The sequence below is a fragment of the Mercenaria mercenaria genome, unplaced genomic scaffold (genome assembly GCF_021730395.1).
Source record: "Mercenaria mercenaria strain notata unplaced genomic scaffold, MADL_Memer_1 contig_3038, whole genome shotgun sequence".
NCBI lineage: Eukaryota > Metazoa > Mollusca > Bivalvia > Venerida > Veneridae > Mercenaria > Mercenaria mercenaria.
Window position 1 is genome coordinate 26,156 of NW_026461141.1, and position 10,219 is coordinate 36,374.

The following is a 10,219-nucleotide window of genomic DNA, read 5'->3' on the forward strand; positions in this document are numbered from 1 at the left end:
TGCTCATTATTTCTTCACAGACATATACACCTAGTTTTCGGTTCAGAAATGTCTACTAATTTAACGATAGGTTAAATATTTTAATAAACGTGAAAAATTTTAAGACACGTTTCTTATGTAAAAGTAAGCACATGTCTTCATATTCAATTTGTACGATTAAAAATACTTATGATATTATGGCGTCCATCAAACATTAACTCGTCTACTTAATTAGTACATGTATGAGAGTCATTTCTTTGTTAGCACAGACAAGATGAATACCATGCATTTTATCTATGCATTTTTTGTTTGTTTTGTTTTGTTTATTCATCATGTAAGGTAAACTTAAATCGTGCGTGCATGATATTGTTTTGACTTTAGGCGTAAACATGGTTATTCATAATCGTAATTATCTTTTGATTTCAATCAAGTCAGTAATTCAATGGTTGTTTTGAGAAACGATTTTTCAGCGTACTGTCTTTGTTTCAGAAGAAATATCTCTTCCCTGTTTTGAATGCCTTTTTAGTTTTATTGCCAAAAGCTTTACACTGTTAAAACAGTTCAGGTGTGCGTAGCAGAATCATATAAAAAAGATATATATATATATGTACATAATTTATTCCTTTTTAAAGTGTTTGGCATAAGATTTAGGTATTCTCTTAAAGTTTAACATTTCGGACATAAAAAATCATTTCTGATTAGAGGCGCACTGCTCCAGTGACATAGACGGCTAAATGTAAATATACATCTCATTGAAAGTTTTGTTAATTTGTATTTTTCATTCCTAGTTTTATCTTTTTAAAAAATGCTCAGTGCAAATAGCAAAAAAATATTTTAGTTCTTTTGTTTAAATCACCATTTTAATCTGTTTTTAGCGCAAGCTCAGTGATCAGAATGTTTCATATATTTATGCATAAAATCAGTGTGAATCAAAGCTTTTAAGGTTTACACCCTACCTTTTCTATATGTTTTATTGTCAAGGAAATAAATTAGTATAAGTTTTTAAAATAAATTTTGTATGTAGATCCTTTTATTTTATGTTTTCCAGTCAAATATAGAGTTTTCTCAGTGAAATAAAAGTGATAATCCACAGTTTTGAAACAGTAGATTATCATTTTTATTTTTCACTGTTTTTGTCGAACTAGTTCCGGTCCTCCGCCGCGATTGAAGTCGAATTGTATACCGAGCGTTATGAATACCGGGGACCATAATGACGATGACGTCGTTAAAATGACGTCATTTGTGTTATGCTTTCTGTTGATCTTTCTCGCGATTTTCGACATTTTATAAATTACGCAACAAAAGTAGAGTTTTACACATGAAATAAAAAGAAAATTTGTTTGTGTCAGTGAAATATCAATTTTATTTCACTCGTGAGCACAAAAAAAAAGTCATTTTCACTCGTGGCTACGCCACTCGTGAAAATATCAGTTTTTGATGCTCACTTGTGAAATAAAATTGATATTTCACTGAAACAAACAAATATCCTCTATGTATTATTTTTATTGTAAAATTGATAGAATATATATGATTTCTGTACAGGAAATATTAATTAAAAATGTCAAAACTACAGGTGTGCGTTTGAAATCAAACTTTTTATTGACACAAGAAAAATATGGAGATCAAAATATTATTCTCAAGAAGATCTTTATTTAGCATGCGTTGTTGTCAAACTAGAACGCCGCCGTAATCTATTTAGTCCATATAAATATCAGATTCCTTACTCGCGTTTGAACAAGTTCACTTGTAGAATAAAAATTATACGTACATATTTGACCGGTGCACTTGTAGATTTGCTAGTGTAAGCGTAAGAGGAGGTTCAAGCTTTCACCTACAAATTTATGCGTGCGTTTTAAAAATGTTTACATAAACTTATACTTTACACCTGGACGTATATGTTAGCGTGTTCCAATATATGCCAGTACCCTATACAGTTACAAGTGAACCAGTCACTCTCGAATACATACGTGTGTACTTTATTGTCACATATATATTTGCGCGTGCATCGATAAAATGTATACATGATGCACATATATATTTACATGTGCACTCATACTTTATACACACACGCAAGGTTTCGCTTCATTTGGGATTAACGCTGTTTTTCAACAGTATTTCAGTAATGTAACGGAGGGCAGTTAATCTTACCAGTGTTCTTGGATTCTGTACAAATACCAACCTGTTTTCCGCAAGTAACTGCCAACTTCCCAAAAAGAATCAGAAGTGGAGGACGAATTAATTCAGACACAATTTCTTTTATCAAATCGTCACGGAGAACGTACGCCTCGTCCAGGGCTCAAACTCACGACCCCGAGATCCGCAGATTTGAGCTCCCCCTATTGAGCTAAGCGGGCGGGTCCCGCGCTCGAAAGGTAGACGTTCAACCGAAATGAATGTTTATGTTACAACTATACTATGATATATATCCATGTTGTATGGCAAAATGCCAGGATGAAATAAAATGATACGTTCTGTTCTGTTTTTGTACAGGATGACATCTGTTTCATTTCTCCAAAAATTATTCACAAAGGTAAAGAACAGAAATGATTCGCGTATGTACTGTTCTGTATGACACAAACAGTCACGTACGTGATAGATAATTGCGACAACAGAAATGCAGGTCTGCTTCCCATATGCAAAAGTGTACAATGTCAAGTATCGCAGTATCCCTGCCTAACATGTCTACTGATTTGATTTAGGTTAAGACAAGTTAATAGAATCTGATGTGACATTTTTCACAGTAATATCTCCTTACAATGACAAACATTTTTAAGGTAATTCCGTATATACTGATGTTGTTGCATCTTACAGGATTCTTTTCAAAGGAGAAAATGAAGACACTCGTGTTTCTGATTGTAATTCTGACCAGTTTATTCCAGGACCTTAATGCTAAAGGTAAAACAACAAACACTTCTTCGAGCATTTAATTTGTAATATTGACAATATTAATATGTCTGTCTTCTTCCAAAAGTACAACTGAAAGACTTGTAACACCTTCTGAATTATAAGACGAACCATGTGACTATAGGTCATGGATGAACACCCTCCCACACAAACACAGACACTACATGATGATAGAATGACGCATTGGCTATAACAATTCTAGACTGAACCATTAGTATGAGCTAGAGCCTCAAGCCTTGTATGGGACACGTCGCCTGCTATTATTGATATAGGACCATACTAGTATCACTACATTAAATAGTTGGCATCTGAATATGCCAGGTTTTTTTATGTGACATATTATGTTGTCCAAAATTTGACATTGACTTTAAAGGTACTAGTCTGAGCCTTGCATCTGATATGTCGTCTTGTTATGTCTGAAGTAAATTCAAAGTTATTCGGATGTCCATGCATGGTTGTTAACATGAAAAATAACCTTAAATCTTTGATCTTAGACTGACATTGAAAGATAGGAGACCGAGTCTTGCTCGTGACACGTCGTCTTGTTATGGTGAAGGTTTGTGCCAATCTATATGAATACCATGTCATGAATATCATGCATTAAAAGTAATTGAGCAAACATGATTTTCTAAACACACAAAAATATACACACACACGGACGGACGGGCGCACATATACGCGGACAAGGTAGTAAGTGCTATATGCGCGAATACCATAATTAATGGCGGGGGAGATAAAAATCTTGAACATTTATTCTTTATGTTGATCATAGCTATAAACTACTTTCCAATTTGTATGCTATTAACTTTATCAATCATTAATTTTCTAAAACATTTTTAAGGACGTAAATTGTTTACTGAAGTTCTAAGGCTTTTAAAGTAGATTTAAGACACTATATTTCTTTTGACTGTTCCCATTATGAAGTTAAAAAATTTACCAACTTATTGTTGGACCTCCTATATATATTATACCATTGTACAGTCGGTGCCAAATTCACTATTCCAGCTTGCTGTTCAAACGGATGGATAGCATACAACTCCCACTGCTACTTTGTTGGATATGAAGCACGAACATTCTCGGAGGCCCATGTTAGTAATCTTTAATGTATCCTATGATCTCTATATGACAATGTTCGAGAAATGTAAAATGACCAATATGTACAAATATCACAATTTTCATTTTCCGGAGGAAGAATAAAGAAATGACATATCATGATTAAAACTTGTTTCATTATTTAGGATTATTTGTGTGTGGGGCCTGATAGAGTGGATTGCATATAATGGGCAGCAGAAAGACTGAATACTAAATCCCTCTGTTTGAGACATGAGTCAGACAGCAAAGTTTTCTCACTACGTACCAAGTGGACCGCGACCAATTTGGTTTTAACGCTTTACGTTATATTTCAATATAATCGTGTTTCGCGTTTTGAAAAATAAAAACAACAATTATGACATCAATAAAACCAAAGTAAGCGTTTCACTACATCTCAGAACGTACATACATACAGAATGAATTTCAATTAATTGATTCAAAATGTAGAGAGAATTAATTGTAGCTGTATCCTTAGAGGCCAAAAGTTTGATTCCCTTTTTAATTGCATATGTTTTCAGACTATGAATCCACTAAGCTATAATTGAACCCTGTAAAACTGTAATGTACGTTTACTCTCTACGTTCCGAAACTGTTTTACTGTTTACTCCAATTTTCATACGTTGTTTCTAGATATTCGAAAAACACAAATGGCTGCTTCTACTCTACCTAATATATGCAATACTAGATGTAAGTGACAATAAGGTAAAACATTAAGTATAAAAAAAGATTTGTAATTTCTATCGAACCAATTCTATGTTGTATATCCTTATATCAATTGAACTGAGGCGCTAGTTTTTGGCAGATTATTTGGAATACCTTACGACTGTCTGTCTACAAGATAGCTATATCTGTTTTGAGCGAGCGTGAATTACAGATATTTGTCGTAAGCCCAGCAACCCTTTTACGTCAGTTTTAAGTGCAGTCCAAAAACAATGCCGAGTACATAAATGGAAGAAATGGGGGTCGTTTTATATATTCAATAATACACGTTTTATTACTCAAAAACTCATATATGATGCATTTTATTTTCAGCACTTCTGTACGCAACGAGAGGCATACCTTGTGCGTATTGACGACTATTTGGAAAATAATTTTCTGAAAAATATGCTAAAAAGGTCCAATGGTAAGATTAAACATTTGTACCTATTTGTCATATGTTCTACGCAGCAGATGCCTCGTAAAGGAAGATTATATTCGTTTGATGGATGCCATGAGAGACAGAATAGGCCATTGTCTCGCACTTGAATCCTGTATGAAAATGAAACTGGTTTTTCAGCTAAAAGTCATGTCACTGTAGAGCGGGGATACGATACTAATCAGAATTTTACATAAAACTTCTTGCATCAGTGAATAGTAGTCTAAGCTTATGCTTAATTCATTCGAGAATTTCTATAGACTTTGAAAAATGGTAACATTTAGCTTCTTTTAAAACAGTAATTGGATAGATGCTTTTATTGCTTTTGCATAATCATATTATGAAAAATTACAGTGATCCGTGCATGGACTGGTTTGACAGACCAGAGAGCTGAAGGTTTTTGGCAATGGTATGGTACGAACGATCATGCGGCTTTCTATGACTGGGGACCTTGAGAGCCAAATAATAGAGATAATGAAGATTGTGTTGCCATTAGGGCTGTGGAAGCATTCGACTGGAACGACTATAATTGCGATAGAAAATTCAGACTCGTATGCGAGAAATAAAACAATAACTTGTTTGGAAACGTTTCATTCATATGCAATATTATTTTTTGATACTTGCTGTTAGATTTGGACTGATATCTTGTTCTAAAATTTAAAGGTATACCCATTTAGTAGTTGTTTATGATATCAAATAATGTGACTAAAACAATCTACGAAAGAAGACTATTTATGACTGTTTACTTCGTTGTGTTAACTTCTTTATTCTAAGTTTTTTCGCAGTAGTATGGGGACTCACATGACCCAAATAATCTGATAACCAAAGTTTTATTTTGAAGAACATGAAAAACATTTCCTCGAACAATGAGATATGGCTCTGATTGAAATCTATGTATTTTTAGGATATATCTATGTTGCCATATGCTAGGCTTTACTTGACTTACAACAAAACTTGCTTCAATATTTCTTTTTTTTTTTTGTTTGGTTTAGAGATTATATTGATCACGTGTTTCGCCCCAGTGATAAACTACCTATTGTAAGGGAATTAAGATGTTACGTTCCTACCTCTAGGTATTCTATAAGAATCATGGTCATAAACGGGAATGTGCACCAACCCATTTCAATCGTACATTTCTCACCTAAAACGCACAGTTCTGTGAATGGGTACAAGGCATACTGAACAAGCGGTAATTTATCTTTCACAAAACAAATTTTACCATCAAGTCTGGTCCTGAAGCAGTTGAGAAGTTCCTGCTTGAGAAAGAAGAGCAAATACACATGTAGTCAATAAAACTAAAGAAGATGATGATCAATGTGACCTCTGCTCCTGCAAGAAGAAAAAGAAATTTACTTCTAACGAACTTAATGCTAGTGGCAAAGCCATTACAGATGATGATAACTTTGATGATATGACACAGTATCGTGAGGAAAAGCAGAAGTCAGAAAAAAAGAAAACACCTTCTAAAAAGAACAACAACACCAATAACCATAAACCATACAGTCCAAAGCCATCAACTAGTGGTCTGCAAAATGACAAAGGTTCACCAATTGATCTAGACAATGACAGCCTATATTCAGATGATGATGCAAATGAAGACAACTGTTGTGTTTGTTTAAAATTATCTCCACCCAGACAAGATGACTGCATAAAAATAATAAATCGGGCCAAGTGTGACAGGTGTGATCACTGGGTTCATCTGGTGTACTGCACAAAAGAGCGCATTGTCAGGAGGCACACTGTGCAAATCAGATAATTAAATAAGTATGACTTCTTCCTTGTTTCTAAACTTTTATCACTGTAAATATGTTTATAAACAGTTAGAATTTAAGAAACTGCTTACCAGTTGGAGTTACATTTTTCAGTATTTCTTGTTATTTTTATGCTCTAAATTTGTACACCCATTTTCATGAAATCATTAAATTTTTGAGTAGCTAACTGGCAATAATATGAGATGAAATCACATAACTTGATTTAATATGGATTACATTATTGGAATTGAACAGTAAATTACTATTTACCATAACAACCTTGACCCTAATGAGCAGCCAATTAAAAGTCACGAATTTGGGATACAGCTTCTGGGAGATTCTGATCACTGCATTATACAAATCAGGTACGTGATTTTTTGTGTTTATGCTACAGTTTACAGAGTTTTTAGGGTCCAATGACTCCAGTTAATAGTTCATCTGTTGTTTGATATAATTATAGTAACAAGTACTTGTCAACTGAACTGCGCATGCTCGAAAATCCAAGCTAACGGTCACGAAAGGGGGACACAACAGAGTATATCGTTACCAAATTTCTTATTGTATCCATTCTAAATGTATCAACTACAAACCAGCTGTTGAATATGTATGGATTTTTGATATATTTTATTTCTCGACTTTTGAATTACAAAACAACCGAACGAAGAAACTCGACCCGATCCTTTTTCCTATTAAACAAAGACGGCTGAAAATCCTGTGTTATCATAAATACGACAATTCATTTTCATTTTCGTACGTCACAATTATTACGTCATAGCGTTAAACGGCATAGTAGAGCGCTGGAAAAGAAACCAACAGAAAACAGACAAATATTTAATGGATGTTGTCGGGGATGTATTTTAAAATCCTTGGTTACGTTCAGATGCGTATCTTTCGGGCTGCGCCCTCGTGGTATAATTCCTTCGCATCTAAACACCAAACGAAGATTTTATTCAGCGACAACTCACAAAAAAGAGATAGATCTATATTATTTCTTAAGCAAATAAGACTGAAACTCTTGTGTTATTATACAATACATGCAATGTTTGTACGTAACAATTATTGCGTCATAACGTCAAACGTCATAAGGCCGGGACGGAAAAGAAATCCACAAAAGACAGGCAAATACTTGTGTTTGTTTGTTTGTTTGTTTTGGGGGTTTAACTCCGTTTTTCAACAGTATTTCAGTTATGTAACGGCGGGCAGTTAACCTAACCAGTGTTCCTGCATTTTGTACCAGTACAAACTCGCCTCGCCTAGGGCTCGTACTCACGACCCCGATATCCTTAGATCTGCGCTCTGAGGTAAGCAGGCGGGCATTTGAATACTTGGTGAATAGATTCAAAGCTATAGACAATTATGATTGATAACGTGTTCCAGTCGAAATAATTTATATTGAAATGTGTTTTGCTCTTGAATAATAGCATTGTTTCTCGTTAGAAACACATCATTTATAAGAGGTCGTGATGGTTAGCTGCACAATATACTACTTAAGATTTGTCCTGACATCCTTCACTTATGCATATAGATTTTCCTAAGACAGAAATGTGAAATATCTATTTCGCATTGTTTTTAACATGTTTGCGTATACCTTTTAAGCCGAAATCATTTAAATGAATTTACTTTTCTGCTAAGTTATTAATTGATATTATATACCCTTCTCAAATGCGCTTATTTGATTGGTCAAAAGAGATGTACCCGCGGGTCCGCCAAAAGAGATATTGACCCTTAAAAGTGATAATGACTCTTGTGATTTCACTTTTTCTTACGTGTATGAAATATGGGCCAGGCAAATGAGTGCATTTTGAGAAGGGCATATAATATAACAGTTATAGACTTATGCTTATCTAACACGACCAGCAAATAACCTATATATAGTCTACACATAGAAGAACATCAGTCAACTGTTATTTTACGATTACCCATGCGCCTAAAGTGACGTCATCCGATCCAGGTGCGTAGCTAGGTCGTAAATAGTAGTTACCATTGTTTCTAACACTGTCGTGTTAGAATCGAAATAACAACTTCCCAAGTGTGATTTATCGTAGAATAACCCGAGTTTTTCGTTCTTATGCGAAACAATATATCACTCAGGCTTACGGCTTTCGTGATATATTCTTACGCATAAGAACTCAAAACACAGGTTATTCTACGATAAACCACGACTGGGAACTTATTATTTCTTAAATAAATAGAGCGATAAATTAAAAAATAGAATGAATAAAAGAAGTTAGATATCAGTTTAAACCAATAAATCAATAACTGCAGTATCTGATTATGAATCAACAAGGACAAAAGTCCAACAGGAAAAGCCACATTCAAAATACCTAGTCACCCAAACACTACTCCGCATGGACATTAGGGTACGTTTAAATGTATACATAAGCATATCGGATAAGCACATGTATAAATAAAGACAAATTGATTCCACAATAAAATCATAGATGTTAGAAGAAAGACTTCATGTCACTGCCTGGGAACCGTCAATAGCACAAGGGAGTTTAAATGAGCCGCACCAGGAGAACATCAACGTAGCGCATTTGTGACCAGCATGGATCAAGACCAGCCTGTTCATCCACGCAGCCTGGTCAGGATCCATGTTGTTCGCTTCAAAGCCTATTGCAATTAAAGAAACCGTTGGCGAACAGCACTGATCCTGACCAGACTGCGCGAATGCGTAGACTGGTATGGACCCATGCTGGTCGCAAATGCACTATGTTGGTTTTCTCATGGTGCGGCTCAAATTAGTTTTCTCGCGACAAACCTCATTCAGCTATTTCGTTATGTTATAGAGAAAGGGCTTAATTTTCACTATCTATAATCTGATCAAAACATCCCGACAGTATGCAATTTAGGCTCATTATTAACCATATAATTTTTCAAATATGATATTTAAGGAAATGTAACTCCGCAAAAAAATAAGAACGAAACATTCCGACATGCACAAATAGACTTCCTTTAAATCGTTCCTTAGAAGTTTTGTTGAAATACATCGAACCGTTTTGAATATAAAGCCCGGGTAAAAACAAAGATCAAAGGTCTATGAGTTAGTGAAAAATACCTGTAATATTATATATACATGCTTCCTACAGATCATTTATATGAAGTATGAAATGTTTCATTTAAATCCCATACTAAGATCAAAAGAAGTAATTTGGACAACTTAATTAAAAGCTGTATGAAACTTCGCAAAACAAGTGAATCAAGTATTGCCATGCAATACAAAAAACTCTACTGGAAGGCACCTATTTTTTTTTCTACTGTAGTATACATACTGAACTGATATCTGTCAATGATGTATTAAAAATATTGTACTATATATATACAATATGTTATAACAAAACACTTAAAATTTGCATAT

At 34.3% G+C, this 10,219-nt stretch overlaps 1 protein-coding gene across 4 annotated transcripts; it reads left to right on the forward strand.

Annotated features, from left to right (window-relative positions):
- Positions 1-496: 496 nt before the first annotated feature.
- Positions 497-5,855, forward strand: LOC128552692 (perlucin-like protein). Of its 4 annotated transcripts, XM_053533738.1 has the most exons (5): positions 500-715; positions 2,791-2,874; positions 3,889-3,971; positions 5,008-5,098; positions 5,465-5,855. In XM_053533738.1, exons 2-5 carry the CDS (start codon positions 2,811-2,813, stop codon positions 5,563-5,565), a joined length of 339 nt encoding a protein of 112 aa, XP_053389713.1. In that variant the 5' UTR covers positions 500-715; positions 2,791-2,810; the 3' UTR covers positions 5,566-5,855. The 4 variants fall into 4 exon arrangements, with proteins under 4 accessions (XP_053389709.1, XP_053389710.1, XP_053389713.1 ...); XM_053533734.1 differs by having other exon boundaries at positions 497-715; positions 5,008-5,855; XM_053533735.1 differs by having other exon boundaries at positions 497-715; positions 2,805-2,874; positions 5,008-5,855.
- Positions 5,856-10,219: the final 4,364 nt, after the last annotated feature.

Coding starts and splice junctions, on each gene's coding strand:
- LOC128552692 (XM_053533734.1), top strand. CDS start 2,811: ATGAAGACACTCGTGTTTCTGATTGTAATTCTGACCAGTTTATTCCAG. Junction 2,875..3,888: donor CCAGGACCTTAATGCTAAAG/GTAAAACAACAA, acceptor TCACTATTCCAG/CTTGCTGTTCAAACGGATGG. Junction 3,972..5,007: donor GAACATTCTCGGAGGCCCAT/GTTAGTAATCTT, acceptor TTTTATTTTCAG/CACTTCTGTACGCAACGAGA.